Source organism: Mesoplodon mirus (assembly GCF_964341445.2).
Source record: "Mesoplodon mirus genome assembly, chromosome: 9".
In the NCBI taxonomy this organism is placed as follows: domain Eukaryota; kingdom Metazoa; phylum Chordata; class Mammalia; order Artiodactyla; family Ziphiidae; genus Mesoplodon; species Mesoplodon mirus.
In genome coordinates this window covers 53,649,318-53,668,126 of record NC_138985.1, presented here as the reverse complement: position 1 = coordinate 53,668,126, position 18,809 = coordinate 53,649,318, and the positions used below count along the sequence as shown (strand labels likewise).

General features: G+C 38.6%; 1 protein-coding gene across 2 annotated transcripts in view; it reads left to right on the top strand.

Annotated features, from left to right (window-relative positions):
• GLCCI1 (glucocorticoid induced 1) overlaps window positions 1–12,826 on the top strand; it is a 121,969-nt gene extending 109,143 nt beyond the window's left edge. For both annotated transcript variants that reach the window (XM_082632653.1, XM_082632652.1), the window contains exons 7-8: window positions 8,662–8,782; window positions 9,935–12,826. In XM_082632653.1, the coding sequence (XP_082488779.1) occupies window positions 8,662–8,782; window positions 9,935–10,283 (470 nt within the window). In that variant the 3' untranslated portion in view covers window positions 10,284–12,826. The remainder of the gene's footprint in view (window positions 1–8,661; window positions 8,783–9,934) is intronic.
• The last annotated feature ends 5,983 nt before the right edge of the window (window positions 12,827–18,809 follow it).

Here is an 18,809-nt window from a genome sequence, read left to right as displayed (position 1 = left end):
ATAATTTCACTTAATCTTCTATTATCTGTTTACTAGACTATAAGCTCCATCAAGAGCAGGTAACTTTATTTTGCTCATTACTTTATCCTCAGCAACTAGAGGGGCGCCTAGCATTAGCATGGAGTAGTGCTTAGTCAAGATTTTTTGCGTATTCCTTCTTCATGGTATGTCCATTTTTTTAAGAATATATTTTTATAGCTTTGTTGAAAACATTAGCGTCTTTTTCCTTAAGTGGTTAACTTATATATGTTAGGCTTTTGAATGTTCAGGAAGAGTATGATAATCCTCCCTGCTACCACCAACCAAAAAAAGATAATAAACAGTCACCACTCTAAGATTATGCTAACTTAGTGATCATAGGCCTTTGGTGAGAAAGAAGCCATAAAGTTCAAATTTCCTGTTGAAATTAGGGGAAGGGAAGTAACTTTGCTAAAATCCATCTCATCTTCTACTCTGATCATGACTGGGGGAAAAATAGGGTATGGGCTAGAGGAAAGGGGATCTGTTGAATTTTTTTCTCCCTGTTATCTTTTATGTTCCTCTGAGAAGAAATATGGACACACTGAAGCCACTCCTTGCACTGTCTCCTTGTGAGACTAACAGAAGGCAGACCCAATGAAGCTGTTGCCTACACTCTAAGACTCTACTGAAGAGAGACATGGAATGTTAGATTGGAACTCGATCGTCTAGTCTAATGAGGACACTAGAGTTGAGACAGATCAAAACAGTGAGGCAGATAGCATGATGGTGACGAACTCCGACTCTGGTGCAGCCAGGCTGAACTCTGCTCTGCCACTTACTAATCATGTGTCCTTGGGCAAGTTACTCAACCTCTCTGTATCTGTTTTCTCACCTGTAAATTAAGGAAAATGATGGCACCTGCCTCACAGGATTGTTATGATGATTAAATTTGCCCAGGTGACTTTACCTTTGTTATCCCCTGTAATAGTATCACAATCCGATGAGGAGGGACATTGTCATTATTTCAAGAATGGGGAGCCTAAGGCTTAGAGAAATGAAGTTAACTTTCCTAAATCTTGTGAAGTCCAGATGCCAACAGAGATCTTCTGTAGGAACTTCACACTACTACTTGCTGCCTTTGCAGGAGGAATAGCCATTACACAGTCCTTCAGCTATGAAAGAGGCTGGTGTGTAGAGAACAGTTTAAAAAAAAATTGTGTGGCTAGAGCATAGGGGTAAAATGGTAAGGAGTAGAAAGCAGTGAGAGTGGAGAGGTAGGTAGAAAGGCCACTATTTCATAAGGGCCTTGTAGCCTTGCTGAAAGAAACGAAGAAGCAAGCAAAGATCTTTTGTCAGCTAAAGCAGGGGTCCCCAACCCCCGGGCTGTGGACCCGTAGGGGTCTGCAGCCTGTTAGGAACCCAGTGGCACAGCCGGCAGTGAGCGGCAGGCGAGCAAACAAACAAACAAAGCTTCATCTGCCGCTCCCCGTCACTCACACTGCCACCTGAGCCATCACACCCCTCACCACCCCATCCCCCGTCTGTGGAAAAACTGTCTTCCATGAAACTGGCCCCTGGTGCCAAAAAGACTGGGGACTGCTGAGCTAAAGGACATGACCAGCTTTAAGGATAAAGCTACAGAAGTAGGGCTTCCCTGGTGGTGCAGTGGTTGAGAGTCTGCCTGCCGATGCAGGGGACACGGGTTCGTGCCCCGGTCCGGGAAGATCCCACATGCCGCGGAGCGGCTGGGCCCGTGAGCCATGGCCGCTGAGGCTGCGCGTCCGGAGCCTGTGCTCCGCAACGGGAGAGGCCACAACAGTGAAAGGCCCACGTACCGCAAAAAAAAAAAAAAAAAAAAACTACAGAAGTGGAGAGAGACAGCAAGAGGGGAAGATAAGATGCTATTTTAATAGCCTAGTCCCGTCTCTCCAAACTTGAATTATTACATACCTTTTTCCAGTAATTTTTAATTTGTACCCGTAATATAAATTTATATATTTCTAAGTTATGTAAGTACATAATTCAATCCATATACGAAATATTTGCTGGTAAAGCTTAGTTTCTTATTTTTAGAGATAAAAAGTAAATATGTATAAATGTTCTATTTTCTTCCTGCATATCAGCAGATTGTTTAGTGCACCTTAATTGGGAGACCACAGGTGTAGGGCAAAGGAATTGGAGGAAATAGACTGAAGAAGAATCAGCAGCATTTGGTGGTTGATTAGATGTACAAGGTGAGGGATTAGAAAAATGAGGATAAAGGCAAAGTTCTAACAAAGTTCTGGCTTGGGACATAAGAAGATGATTACCACTATTAATAAGGCAGTGAATGTCAGAGAAGGAACAGGCTTGAAGATGACTGTTATATAAGTTTAAGATTACATTTGGTTATCTGCCAAAAAGATGTTATAATACCATTTCCCTTTAGCAAGAATTAGGAAAAAAAAAAAGAGAGAGAGAAATACTGAGTTTTACCTGATACATAGCATTTTGTTTTATCTTCTGTTTTGTACATAATTAAGTGCTCGGTAAATATATATAAGTGTACATTTAAAATTATATTGAAATTTTATTAAAAGTTTTCATTTTTCCCCCTGTAGGATACTTTAGGAGCACTTTAATATGAACAGTGTGTTTCAGTGTTTTGAAAACTGATGTCCCTAGAAATTTTTTCATTTAAAAACCTCAAGAATATAAAAAAACTAAGATTGCATCAGACTGATTTTGATTTTGCTGAGAACCTTAATTACATTACTTTTCAAGATATAAAATATTCTGGGTAATCTGAAATTTATTTTCAGTTTAGTTTTACCATTATGATTTATAAGAGACAAGATTTTAGTCTATAAATCGGTTTGCAGACTGTCTTCGACAGAGTGATTTGCTTTCATTTTTTAACTGCCACGTCGGATAGTCAGATTCAGAGTGATTTGTTCGCGTTCATGTAAGATTCCGAGTGAGTAGTTAGCATATCAACGATGCCAAGTCAGATTTGGAGACAATAATAAGCAATGTTGTTCTGCATATCGGGATTATGTTTGCAGAAGAAGCATTTACTTACTGTGAGTACACAAAAACAAAGGCACAACTATGATTTGTTTGCTTAATTTGTAAATTAATATCAATTCAGTGAATACAGAATAAATGATTAAAATATAAAACACCTTCCACATATGACAAATATTTAATTAATGGGTCTAACATTTGGAATGTAAGTCCCATTAATTCAAAACACAGTCTTATTTGAGACAAAGTTCAAAAATATAAGTAACAAGGATTATGTTACATTTTCTCTCCTTACCCTTTGCTGAATGCTGATGTAAGGGAGATCTTAGCTATAGCTGATGTGTTGTTTTATTAAAATTTTGTAACCTTCTCATAAAAGGTTGACTTTGAAATTGTAGAGGAACATTAGAGACTATTTGTAAAAGTCAAATGTTCTCCTTACTCTTCCACAGTTTTTTTTTTTCCACTGAAAATGCAGGTTTTCAATACAATCAGTAATGCCACCTGGTTCCAAAAGTTTGTTGTCAAGAAACGCTATACAGTTGTTTCTCCTGATTTCATTAGACCATCAAGTTACACTATAGTTGCTAATTTCATTTCCTGATGCAAAAAAGTAATTTTTTAAATTGAAGCATAGTTACTCTACACTATTATATAAGTTACAGGAGTACAATACAGTGATACACAATTATTAAAGGTTATACTCCATTTATACTTATTATAAAATATTGACTATATTCCCCCTGTTGTACAGTATATCCTTGTAGCTTATATCTAATAGTTTGTACCTCTTATTTCCCTACCTCTGTATTGCCCCTACCCACTTCCCTCTCCACTGGTAACCACTAGTAGTTTGTTCTCTATATCTGTGAATCTGCTTTTTTGTTATATTCAGTAGTTTGTTGTATTTTTTAAATTCCACATGTAAGTGATATCCTACAGTATTTGTCTTTCTCTGTCTGACTTATTTCACTTAGCATAATGCCCTCCTAGTCCATCCATGTTGCTGCAAATAGCAAAATTTCATTCTTTTTTATGGCTGAGTGGTATTCCATTGTGTATACATACCACATTTTCTGGAAAAGAAGTAATTTTAATACTAGAATAGCAATTCTGTTTAGATCCCATTTAGTTCATATTTATAAACTTATTCTAAATTGGCTAACTTTGTCACTAAGTTTAGTGTTGGTTGAACTCTATGCTCGTTTTCTCAGCCTGTTATTCTAGCTTTGAAAGAGAGAATAATAATTACATTCTACTGGCTCTTGCTACACATGTAATAAAAAATATTTTTTATGTTGAGGAATCTATAGAATCTGTATACTTTAGGCATTAGTTTTAAAATTTCGGAATGATAGATCTCCATATGCTAAAAGATGCCATCATGAACTGGCAGAGCTCCTACTAGGCAGTCATAAACTGGAGAATCTGGTACTCCAAATGTTACTCGGCTTCCCCACCAGACACAAAATCTTACCTTTATATATCTTAATAAAGTTAGTGTGCAGACCTATTAAAAATGACATTTCTGTTACTCTCTTCTACCAAGAAAGTAGAATAGGCATTTAATTTCTGAATGGTTCACCTTTGTTAATTTGTGAATTAGGAATGATGTGTTCTTTCTACTGTTGTAGCAGTATTTACTGAGAGCTTATTCTGTTTCAGGTACACATTTTTCACAGCCATCATATCAGTAGTTATTCCCATTTTATAGATCAAAACACAAGGGGATCACATTTTTCCTAGGCCATGCAGTCAGGCCTAGACAGAAGTCAGGTGGCTTGACTCCATACCAGTGTTTTAATGTTTTCATGATTGGTTATCAACTTTGGCTGTACTTCAAAAGCATTTGGGAGCTTTACCAAAAAAAACAGCCAGCACATGCCTGGGAATGGGCCCTAGACTAATTAAATCAGAACCTCTTGAGGGGTGAGGTTTCAACATTGGCATTTAATAGTATTGTTAAAACATCTTTGATGAGTCTAATGTGAAACCAGGGTTAAGAACCACCACCCTGTAATTATATTACTTATTTTAGAATTAATTTTACTTAATCTGATAAAGTAATCTGATAGTAGGAGATAAAGCACGTATAAAGACTTAGGGCTAGAAAAGAACCATGGCAGAGATTTTACATACCTTCCTACATAAATGAAGCAACTTAATATATATGATTTTTTTATACTAGAATTATTGGCCATACAACTTAACATACCAGAAGTAATGGAGGCCATTTACAAGGAGAAATTCAGAAAACTCTAAAACTGTAAAAGTACACATAGTTTAATGAATCTTGTTTCTATATGGAATTTCAGACTTCAGTAATATCTCTAACTTTTCCAAGCTTTAGTTCATTATGATGTGTTTTAAAATGTTTATCAAACTACTTATATTTTAATCGTAAATATGGTACACATGCATAAGTATAATCTTTTATAATAAAATAGTCAATAAAATTTTTCCATACTCTTTATTTTGAGATCTGGGTGATTCTGTTATAAATATAGATGAAACTGTTATGAATGCAGACAGATATGTAAATAATTATATTCATCACATCTAATTTCATTGGTTATGACATTATAAGAACATAAAGTAACATTTAACTTAATCTCAATTACATGTCTAGTTATTATCCTATTGTGGGATAACAGAATGAGAAAATGTATCATGCTTGTGAACAGGAGGGATTAAATTAAGATTACCATGAGACTTCATCCTGAATCTCCTGAGCAAGCATGCTTACCTCACATTTATAATGTTCTGTTAATGAAATGTGGTTATTAAACTCAACACAGAGTTCTAAATGCAGGAGTTAGACAACCAAGCTTGGAATGGGTAGAATAGTTTGTTCATGGGAGTTGTTTTTAAAGCATGCCATTTGTAAAGCAAAAAAAAATACTTTGGTACACTGTTCCTTTTTTGCAGGTTAGAACCTTTTTTAAAAATCACAGAATTTCAGAGTTAGGAATGGCAATTCCTTTAGTTATATAGAAACTTAGAGAGGCAGCTGTGTTGAAGGTTATACAACTATACAGCTAGTGACACAGCTAAAACCCCAGAAAGTTGTCTCCATTCCCTGTTCCTCTTTGCACTGTATCAGATTGCATATTTACCTGAAGAAAAAACCCCAGATTTAAGAAATCTGTTTACGGCTCCAAATTTTTTTCTTTCAAGCTTTGTCTTTCCAGACCACCAAACATTAAATGTAATACACACACACACACACACACACACACACACACACACACATGTATATATATATTCTCAACAAACAGTTTTTATTGAAAAGTCAAGGCAGTGTAACAGCACTGAATACTATCTTTCTGGGCTAGCAATATATTGTGTTTGTTTGTTTAAACATTTGTCACCCTCCTCCCCGCCCCCAATAAAAGAATGTTTAAGTGGGTAAAACTCTGTAAAAATATAAGCCTTGGAAATTAGAAAAATTTCAAGGAGAAAAACCATTGAACATTTAATTCATTGTAGACTGTTTATAGGAAGACAGTTTTGCTGATTATCCAACTCACATCTAGCTTTCAATTCTGGGAAGGTCCCTTGAAACCATCAGTAATGTTATGAGAGAAATCATGTGGTAGGTCTGATGGTGTAATAAGAAATAGAACACAGGAGACCGTAAGAGTGGCCAAGATGACTTTTCTTACATGATAATAGGATGGATTCTTAACTACTGACATGGTCACACCCCTGCTGATGGCAGAAAAGGCTTGTTAAAGGCATCGAGCCCATGGTTTTAGGCCCATCCTGCGTGCAGTAGGGCTGTGTTGTTACCACCAGTCCTCTCCATGGAGGCACTACACACCATAGCTACTTTTTCATGTATATCCTTGGCATGGCTGGTCGTTGCTTGGATAATAAAGCAAGGTCAACCTGTATTTTTGGTATTATACCGAATTCAAGACCTCATTCCCACCAGTTTTTGATTGTAGACCAGTCGTTTTGGTTTAGCCTAGCTCAAATAGCAGCAAACTCAGACTCTAGTCAAGTTAATGATGTTTTGCATCTACCTAAGAGAAAAAATAATATTCCTTCTCCTCCCTCCCATTTGTTTAAGCAATATAGGATAAATGTTGAGTCTAAGAAAATCCTCAAGTCTGAAGAAACCCAACGTAACTATAAGACTTAATTCCTTCCAAGAGACTATGCATAATCTGTATGGACATGTGTAACAGTAGTGATGGAGAAACTATGAGGTTTTCTAGGTTTCCCAGTAATGTGGCCTTGTTATTTTGCAGGCAATGATTTCCCAGCCAGAGATATAGCCATATTCAAATATAAGCACACATCGGCATGCCCAAGACTTACATAGGTGCTCTCTGAATCATTCACCAAATACACTCTAAGTGTGCCTCAAGGGTCTACTTTCTAAGTGTGTATTATACTTCATTAATGATGATTAAAAAAACCCTCCCTGTTACTCAGATTCTGAATGTTGGACCATGTACTGTATCCTAAACTGAAGCAACTTATCAAAATTGTGACACCTGAAATTTATGGTACTAATGCCATCTTTCAAAATACATACGAAAGGGCTTCCCTGGTGGCGCAGTGGTTGAGAGTCCGCCTGCCGATGCAGGGGACACGGGTTCGTGCCCCGGTCTGGGAAGATCCCACATGCCGCGGAGCGGTTGGGCCCGTGAGCCATGGCTGCTGAGCCTGCGCGTCCGGAGCCTGTGCTTTGCAACGGGAGAGGCCACAACAATGAGAGGCCCACATACCGCAAAAAAAAAAAAAAATACGAAAATACTACATCTCAATAGGTCATGCGCTTAGTATTTTAGCATGGGGGATTGGTTTGCATTAAGTCAGAATTTGTTTAAATAGGACTATTGTATTTATAAAGGTATGTTACTGACTTTACAACTTGGCATCTTAAAAAGATAATGACATATTTTGGTGGATATGAATTTCCAAAATCCTTTGCCAGGTAGGAAAGGGAGAAACTGCATATAGGTTTTATGGCTTTTCGTGAATAGACCATTTCTTTTTGGTCAAAAATACGAAGAAAACATGTTAGATAGAGATGCTTTTAGATTCCTCGTGCTTCCAGCAGCGAAAATACAAATAGTGCTCAAAAAATTCTTTTATATAGACATTTTTAAAGGCAAAATTCTGAACATTACCTTTTTCATTGTGGGCCAAGGAAAAGTATATTGTGTTATAAGCCTATTTTTTCCTGCATACATGTTATTCACAGTGTTTAGTAAAACTAACATTTCTGCTAAGAACTTTTTTAATGAAGATTATTCCACATATTAAAATTTTCAATTAAATTGGTTGAACAGTGAGAAAATATAGAGAATGCTGTATTTAATCTCTTAAAATTCTGCATGGCTATACATATTACCCCATTTATTTACCTTTTTGAAATACATAATGATGTATTTATTTTCAGGATTACAGCTCTACTTTACTCAAAATGCAGTTGTCTGGACCAAAATATCTGCTTTTTATGTTCTGTGGTATGGCAGATTACTATTGCATTGAAGCTTCTATTCATAAGATATGTACTACACAAGGATGTTAGAAACAGCTTTGCAGTAAAGGAAGCTCTGTGGTGGAAGCCAAGGGGCAATAGTGGATAAATTGTGCAAGAGGCTGCTTGTTTGGAAATCAAATTTAATTTAAAAGAGCTTTCAATCACTAGTTAATATAACTGCTTTAAATTTACAGACAGTGGGAGTAGCTCACCGTTACCCAAGTATGCTTCATCTCCCAAACCAAACAACAGCTACATGTTCAAACGGGAGCCCCCAGAGGGATGTGAGCGAGTGAAGGTCTTTGAGGAAATGGCGTAAGTAATGTCTTTTCTGTCAGCTGGGATCTGCAAAGCTGTAAAGCTTTTTACTGAGACCAGTTGATTACAGATGAATCAACTACTCCATCCAGCTGATAATGTGTCTCAAAAGCAAATTATGAAAAGAGAGTTGAATAGGCAAAAGAGATCTTATTGAAGGAGAATTAGAGTCTGTGTGCTGGAAATATGCTAATACAAAGAAACTTGGAAATTCATCCTTACTACCTAAAAGATTTATTTTTAATCATTAAGGATTTTCCTTTCAAAAGTTCTATTAATTTAGATGGCTAAAAAGAAAAAGACATTTAGCAGCAAAGTGAATATCCATGTGTGGCTAGCCTTAACGACAGTGATACCACAAGCCAGAGGGAACTCACCAACTCGTCTCCTTCCCTGTAGACACATCTAGCATGTGTATTCATTGAATTTAGACTTTCTGTTCACAGATTTTTTTTTCTTTTTGAAAGTTCGGTACGTATAAAATAGAACTTAAAGGTAAAAGAGGTTCATGCTGTAAATACTTGGCAGAATAACTCATAAAAAGAGCGTGTGGCTCTTGGACTCACTCATCCCTTTGTCCCAGTGCAGGTGCCCTAGTGGAGGCTGCTGTACTCTTGTAACCTAGAAGGGGACAGAGACGGGTCCTGCAGGAGTTGATGGCTTAGTTCCCAGGCAGGGGAGGAGAGGAAGGGCTTGTGGACGCTGTTCTGTTGGGCTGACTCATCAAGAAACTACTGAAACTATTTTTCCTGATCTGTGTTAGAAGAAGTATGTATAGAGATACAGAAAAAGGAGGAAATGCTTAAAACCAAATATATGATTGGGTAATCCCTCTCCCAATACACTTAACAGAAAAGGTCATTTTAACATCACATAATCCATGTTCTAAATGAATGAAAGCAAACTAATCTCTGAAAAATTCTGTCTGCCCAGTCCTTTTGAAAATCCTTTTGTTTTAAATGTCTCCTCAGTGCTGTGTACATCAGTAGTATGCCAGCTGACTTGTGCTATGGAAGATGTTTACCCCTCTGTGTACACTTAATTCATTCCCTGCCATCCACATTTTAGCTGTTTTAGCGAACTCCAATTAATTCAGAAAGTGCCTAACTTTTTAGTGATTGTAAACCTAATTTTGTTTTATGGTTTTAGGTCTCGCCAGCCTATCGCAGCCCCTCTCTTTTCATGTCCTGACAAAAACAAGGTTAATTTCATCCCAACCGGATCAGCTTTCTGTCCTGTAAAACTTCTAGGCCCTCTCCTACCTGCCTCTGACCTGATGCTCAAGAACTCTCCTAACTCTGGCCAGAGCTCAGCTCTGGCCACCCTGACCGTGGAGCAGCTCTCCTCCCGGGTTTCCTTTACGTCTCTTTCTGATGACACCAGCGTGACGGGCTCCACAGAGGCCTCTGTCCAACAGCCATCCCAGCAGCCGCAGCAGCTCCTGCAGGAACTGCAGGGTGAGGAGCACATCTCGGCTCAGAACTACGTGATCATCTAAAGCAGAGGGGGAGCTGGTCTCTACCCTGTGTTCCCTGGATTAGGAACTAGATCTCCGACATCTATCTGCATGGAGTGACAAACTTCCTGACACCACCACCAACAGAATACTTATCAGCATCATAAAGTATCTCTTAACACTGATCTTGGCAGGGACGGAACTCCTATTCAGCAGTTTCTGTGGAAAGCAGTAATGCTTGCAAAAATGTGTGTATCATTCAGCATTTTAAGTGGAGACTATGCATTTCATAGTATGTTTGACAGATTAGTACTGTGTCCTGTGTTTTGTTCCAAACTCTTCAGTATAAATAAGCTCTATATCAGAAAGTTGCCTGTCTAAATAGAAAATGTCTTGCTGTGTTTTGTCCTATGGAAAAATACTGTACTTCAGAATTATGTTTACAATTGATCCAGGTGTTTGTTTCTAACTTCTGTAATACATACAATGCAAAAAAATAAATAAATAAATGGCCACAACAGTTGCACAGTGCCCACCCTATGGCCTAGCTTCAGGTACTTCAGTTGAAGTCTAAACTCAGGTAACTTGGAATGTATATCATATTGGGATATTAACTATTTCACAGCTAAAAAGCTAAAGAGGGAACATCACTCTTTTGCCTTTTCTTATTTTATGCATTTCCCTTTCCTCATTACATTCCACGTTCTTAGAATAAGAAGTGCATTCAACCCTAGGAGAACAGAAATCCTGGACATGGGTGAACATGAGGAGAACCAGCAAATCTGTGGTGTCTGACATCACTTTTGTCATGTGGTTACACGTAAAACAATTGTTGCATTCACTGTTTCAACATGTGTAAATGTGGCTTTTTTTTTTTTTTTTACAAGTTCAGGTGTTGCTCGGTTAATGACTGATACAATGTTGCAAATAAAGTATCCAGTACTAGGCTGTACAAAAACATTCCACCTTGTGTGTGTGGAATTTAAAGAGAAGAATGTCTAGGTCTAATTTCAGGACCAGGGCAGTTTCACAGGGGGATGGCTGAAGTTTTTTGTTTATATTGGCCATCAGGGTCATGAAATACTACTGTTCTATCAAAAGGCATATTAATGTTTAGTTTCTCTTTTGGAAATTTTCAGGTTAAGAAATGACACACTTTTGGTCATTGTTTTCCTCAAGCAGTTCAGGTGTGTGAGCTGCATTCACACAGAGAGAGCATATGTGAGTCTCAGAATTCAACATAAGTAAGCAGGTTATGTGGTGACTTACAAATGCAGTAGTTTGAAGCTGTCTCGTTCAAGCCTCTCATAATAATACCATGAACAGTTCTGTTCACATTTTGGATGCACGAAGTAGAGCATAAACCCAAGTAGAGCCCTGAACTTGCAGACTCAACCTAACTTCTCTAAGTGTGAAGAGAGCCCTAGATATTCCTGATTGGTCAGAGGAAGAGCCCAACTTCAGACATTGTTTTCTGCAGCACAAAGAGAGTATTCAAAAGCAAAGGGAAGTTTCTGTATTTTTATTCCATTGCTTTCAGTTCAATAAAACTGTTTCATCTGCACCTGAAGTGTATGGCACAGTTTTCTTAAGAATTAGGGGAACAAGGTGCTTACAGTTACAGGAACGTTTCAGTTCCTTTCAGTCATTCCTGGGTTTTTCTTTGTTTTATTTTCTAAGGTTGAAGAAGGAAGAGTTGATAAAGAAGAAAGCAACACCATTGATTTTTTTTAAACAAATGATATATATATGTGTGTGTATGTTTGTGTGTGTATGTGTTCTGTGTATTATTTTGTCATGATCCCAATTATCTTCTTTCCACCAAAGTTTGCAGTAATATTCTCTCCTGAAGGTGCATTCTGGCTCCTTTAAATTAGTCAGTGTTATATCGTAGGAGACTGTCATGGGAAAGGACTCAGTTTACTTTAGCCATTTTCACAGGGGAACCTTTTAAAACAATCTATTCAGCAGAAGACACCTTTAACCCTAATAATCTCAGGCCTTGATGAAAATACTATATTTTGTAGATTATGGTTAAAGGGAGAAAATATTAGTTCTGTAAGATAAATATGAGCTCCATTAACTTCTGATATCTGGTTTAGCATTACATAATGTGTTGATCTTATGCTCTGCTTTTGTCCAAATAAGATGCAATAGTATCAACATTAGTTTCTGAACGATGGACTGAATATGCTTTTTTTGGTAATGAAATCTGATGTACGATATTTATAGTGACATGTGCTTTTATTTTCTCATGAGAAAACTAAATATTGTGTTGTACATTTGTTCTTAGCATATATTAAAGTTTTGAACCAAATGTGTTAAAGCTTATGCTTTGCCATGTAAATTTCCCAGAAGTTGTTGAGCTCAAATGTATCCTACATCCAGCTGTAGAAATTTGTCAGAAATTGTTTAAATTTTGTATATAGTTGTACTGTTTAATTCTAGCCACTGCGCTGAACAGTATTCGAGTTACCATACAATATGGCTTTACACAAGGAAATGTGTGGCTTTTGTTTTGTATTTTTTCAGTATAGAAGTTCCTGTGTCTTCTTATTTAAATAAAGTTATTAGTAAAACTGGAATAGTTCACATATGTTTTTGGAAAGACTGAACTTTTTAGCATCTTACCTGACAGGGATGAATTCAGCTCAGGGAAGTGGCAGTATTCAGTACTCACTCAGTTCCTGACCTGCATCTCTGGGTTGTAGGTAGTCTGACTGGATCAGATTTCCACAGCCTGGTTTCCTCTTGACATTTAATTTACACACTTTCCATCACAAGGTAAGAAGCTAGATGTCTGAAGTTCCAAGTCTTTGTACTGCTCCCAGCTATGAGCACCTTAAAAAGAGAAAACATTGTCCCCATGTTGTTATTTTATGCCTAAGAATTATTTATGAAAATAAGTTTTTTAAGTTCAGTGAAATCACCACAAAGGAAGTTGCAGCAAAATTAAAAATTTTTTCACTCTTTTTATATATGTTTTCAGGATAACAAGGAGAAAAGCTTTACGGAACAAAGGAGTGTTGATGTTCTTCCCAGTTACCCAAATAGGGTCATCATAGGTCACGTGCTGGCTTGAAAGCAAAAACAAACCACTTTGAGAAATAATTTACCAGCAGAGTATTCTTCATTTCCGAAGCACATCTCACTAAAGAGATTGATAAGATTTGACTTTTAAATTGAACTTTAAAATAACGACTTAGTAGCTGTGTTTCAGGCCTTAAAAAAATAAATATAACTTTTTAACAGTTTGATCTTCTTCAGGACAATATATGATTTAGGCAGGAAATTATCTACCTTATACAAGTTAAAAACTCCATTGCAAATGAACATGAAGGAAAACTGGAATTCTCAGCCCCATCTCTGCTTGACTTGATCAGATAATAAGCTTAATATTAAATGGCCCTGAGAAACAAGTCAGTATTTGCAAAATCAAACCTAAGGAACAAGGAAGAGGAAATCAGTCGTAAGAATTTACATGTTTAACCCTATGTTAGCTAGAAATAATCACTTAAAGTTTATTTACGAATATCGCAAAAAATAAATATTCACCCCCACCCCACAGTGTGAGGTGAGGTCCCTTCTAGCTCTCAAGTTCAGTTATCCCCGACATATTCCCTCCTGCTCTCTATAAGCAGCTTCCATCTTCTACCCCATCTTTGGTACTCGCAAGTCTTTCTTCCCCTGTAAAATCACTCCTTTGGGGACCTCAGGGCTCCATAGAGCTGCAGGAGCTTTGTGAAGATAGATCCTGTAATTCACACCTTGAGTCTAGCCCCATGGTTCCAGTTGTCTGAAAAGCATCTCCTCTCAGACTTATTCCTCATTTCAACTGCAGTGATTAAATGCAATGAAGACACTCTCTTGTCCCTGTCACACCGAATCAGCTCTTCTCCTTTACACTCCTATTCCTCCTATTTCCCAAAAGACAAGGACTGGAATTCTTTGTGCTGAAGTTTTCTCCACCTAAATCAGAGTTGCCTTTCTGTCTTCCTATTATCTCACCACTAAATATCAAGCTGCAGAGACATGATGGTGGCAGATTAGACAGCCATGCCATGTGGATGAAATTTCTTTTGAAATAGGATTCTAATGGCAAGGAAACAAGTTTGCTGTACTTCCAATAACCTCTATAGCTGTCGACTAGGGATCAACCAACTACAGCCCATGGGCCAAATGCACCCCAATGCCTGTTTTTATAAATGTTACTAGAACAGAGCCATGCTCATTTGCTTATGTACTGCCTATGGCTATTTTGCTGTACAATGGCAGAATTAAGTAGTTACCACAGAGGGAGTCTGGCCCACAATGCCTAAAATATTTACCATCTGGTCCTTCACAGAAAACATTTACTGACCTCTGACATAGACTAAAGACTAAACTAGATTAGGTAACATGTCATAAACATAAAGACTAAACTAGATTAGGTAACTTGTGTCATAAATGTGGTGGTTTTAAAAATATGGCCACAGTCTGGGCCTCCCTGGTGGCGCAGTGGTTGAGAGTCCGCCTGCCGATGCAGGGGATACGGGTTCGTGCCCCGGTCTGGGAGGATCCCATATGCCGCGGAGCGGCTGGGCCCGTGAGCCATGGCCGCTGGGCCTGCGCATCCGGAGCCTGTGCTCCGCAACGGGAGAGGCCACAACAGTGAGAGGCCCGCATACCGCAAAAAAAAATAAAATAAAATAAAATAAAATAAAATAAAAATATGGCCACAGTCTCTTCAGCAAGTGGTGTTGGTAAAGCTAGACAGCCACATGTAAATCAATGAAGTTAGAATATTCCCTCATACCATACACAAAAGTAAACTCAAACTGGATTAAAAACTTAAAATGTAAGACATGACATCATAAACTCCTAGAAGAGAAGGTAAGCAAAACATTCTCTGACATAAGACATAGCAATGTTTTCTTAGGTCAGTCTCCCAAGGAAATAGAAATAAAAGCAAAAATAAACAAATGGGACTTAAAACTTATAAGCTTTTGCACAGAATAAACAAAACAAAATGAAAAGACAGCCTACAGAATGGGAGAAAACATTTGCAAACGATGAGACCAACAAGGGCTTAATTTCCAAAATATACAAATGCTCATACAGCTCAATAACAGAAAAACAAACAACCCAATGAAAAAATGGGCAGAAGACCTAGACATTTCTCCAAAGAAGACAAACAGATGGCCAACGGGCATATGAAAAGATACTCGACATCGCTAATTATTAGAGAAATGCAAATCAAAACTACAATGAGGTATCACCTCACACCAGTCAGAATGGCCATCATCAAAAAGTCTACAAACAATAAATGCAGGGGAGGGCATGGAGAAAAGGGAACCCTCCCACAATGTTGGTGGGAATGTAAATTAGTGCAGCCACTATGGAGAATAGTATGGAGGTTCCTTAAAAAACTAAAAATAGAGCTACCATATGATCCAGCAATCCCACTCCTGGGTATATATCCAGAAAAGACAAAAACTCTAATTTGAAAAGATACATGCATCCCAGTGTTCATAGCAGCACTATTTACAATAGCCAAGACATGGAAGCAACCTAAGTGTCCATCAACAGATGAATGGATAAAGATGTGGTGTGTGTATGTATATATCCATTGTATGTATATGTATTAGCCATTAAAAAGAATGAAATAATGCCATTTGCAGCAACATGGATGGACCTAGAGATTATCATACTAAATGAGGTCAGTCAGAGAAAGACAAATATCATAGGATATCATATTATATGTGGAATCTAAAAAAATGATACAAATGAACTTATTTACAAAACAGAAACAGACTCGCAGATATAGAAAACAAACTTATGATTACCAAAGGGGAAAGAGGAAGGAGGGATAAATTGGGAGTTTGAGATTAATAAAAAGACACATATAGAAAACAGATAAACAACAAGGTCTTACTATATAGCACAGGGAACTATATTCAATATCTTGTAATAAACTATAATGGAAAAGAATCTGGTATATATATATATCACTTTGCTGTACACCAGAAATTTATACACTGTAAATCAACTATATATATATATATATATATATATATATCCACAAACTTTTTTTATATTCCTCCCTTCCAAAGGTAGAGCTTTATTTTCCTCCCCTTAAGTGTGGGCTGGACTTGCTTTAGAATAGAATACAGCAGAAGTCACTTTTGAGCTTAGGTTATAGAAAGGTTGCTGTCTTGCATGTGCACTCTCCTGGACCACTTCCTATGGGGAAGCTAATTGAGAGGATACTCAGGAAGTCTATGGAGAGACCCACATGGCAAGCCACAGAGTCCTCTGGCCTCCAGCTAGCAGGGAATTGAGGTCTCCTGCCAGCAACCATGTGAGTGAGCTTGGAAGCAGCTCCTCCAGCCCCAATCAAGCCCTGAGATGCCTGCAGCCCCAGCCCACAGCTTGACTGCTGAATCTCATGAGAGGCCTCAAGCCAGACCAGCTAAATCACTCCTGGGTTCCTGACCCTCAGAAACTGTGAGAGAATGTTTTTTTTTTTGCTTTAAGGTGCTAAGTTTGGGGATAATTTGTCACATAGGGTTAGAGAACTGATACAATACAGCAGCTGCCCTCTGTACCTGTACCTACACACATAAACCCATTACTGCCACCAATACCACCTAGAGCAGGGGTCCCCAACCCCCGGGCCATGGACCAGTACCAGTCTGCGGCCTGTAAGGAGCACAGCAGGAGATGAGCAGTGGGTGAGTGAGCGGAGCTTCATCTGCTGCTCCCCGTCACTCACATTACTACCTGGACCATCCCCCCCCATCGCTTGAATTACCACCTGGACCACCACCACCCCAACCTGCCCCAGCTTCTGTGGAAAAATTGTCTTCCATGAAACTGGTCCCTGGTGCCAAAAAGGTTGGGGACCACTGACCTAGAGTCTTACTGTATTATTCTGTCCTCTGGGTCCAGAAAAGGAGGCTTGCCTTTTTGGAATGGACACTTCTTGAATGAAGCCCATTTGGACTATGTCCAAGACAAAGCTTTCTCATATAAAATTTTGTTATTTGAACAACTCACATGATAGTAAGTCTACTAGATGTGCCTAAAAGTTGTCTAACACTATACCATCTTACCTAAGACAATCCAATGGAGGGAAAAATTAAACCCTTACAGGAAAGGATTCCCCATGGGAAACAATGCAAAAAGAGGGAGGACAGGTGATCAGTTTTAAAAGCTGGAAAAGAAGAAAAAGCAGAATCTCTAAAGAAAATGAGAAATATTTCCATCTCAAATATCTTTTTTTTCCTTTAGTGAACAGGAGGCTGGTGACCCATTGATTCTAATGGCCTATTCCATTCCAGAGGCATTTGCATCTCTCAGGAGAGGAAAAATTTTTCAAAGGTTCCAGATCAGTTGGGTGATGACCCCTCTCATTCAAAAAAGCCATTTTCTTAAAAATGACTAAGAATTTGAATAATTAGATCATTTTCCCTCCAAAAGATTTTCTGATAATAAGAAATGGGTCCCCTTTCACACTACAGATTCTACTCAAGTTTTGGCATCAGTTTTAAGCAGGACTTTGATGACATCCCTTGAGCCAGATCTGGGTGTGGGCCTGCAGGCAATGGATGTTATTTCAAACCACTGTCGGGAAGCAGACTGGATAAAAGGTGGTTGGAGGGCTCCACAAGGACCTGCCAGACGGAGAGAAGGATTCATGTGGGAAAGGCAAACCATTTCTCAGGTTTTCTATTCCACTTTGTAAAGGAAAAGGGTTATACTCAAGGGATAGAAGTTAACAAAGGCCACTGCTCATGTGTTGCAATCAACAGCCTGCCATTTTTCATATGGACTGAAATCCAGGCAAACAGGGTAATCTTAACTCACTCTCCATTCACCTGCCCGTTTGATTACAGACAAACACCTGGTGTGGTCTCCCTTGCTTCCCTTCCCAATTGACCCCCCATGGAGCTTTGTATGAAGAACCTATTTCGTTTTGAACCCCTGACCCTTTCTCCTGATCACTCTGCTAAATTCAGGTCCTGCAGGAAGACAATAAAGAGTTAGGAAGAGGAGGCCAAAGATGGTTACACGTGGGGAACAGGATCTGTGGGTGGGGCAAGGAGAGGGCTGAGGTGAGCTTTCACAACATTCATATGCCCTATTGAAATATTTGATTCTTTTCTTACAATGAGCATGTATTCCTTTAGTAGTGTTTTCTAAAAGAAGACAAGGAAGCAGCATGACCTTCATTTTTGCAGAATTGTTGGCAGTCCTCTTCCCTCTGCCTGCAACTGCCTTCTTACTATCCATTCAGGGCTTCCCTGGTGGCGCAGTGGTTGAGAGTCCACCTGCCAGTGCAGGCGACACGGGTTCGTGCCCTGGTCCGGGAAGATCCCACATGCCGCGGAGTGGCTGGGCCCGTGAGCCATGGCCGCTAAGCCTGCACGTCAGGAGCCTGTGCTCCGCAACGAGAGAGGCCACAACAGTAAGAGGCCCGTGTACCGCAAAAAAAAAAAAAAAACAAAACAAAACAACTATCCATTCATCATTCCTGCAGCAGAAAGTGCATATGACTGACTGCTTCACATACTCCTGATACAATGA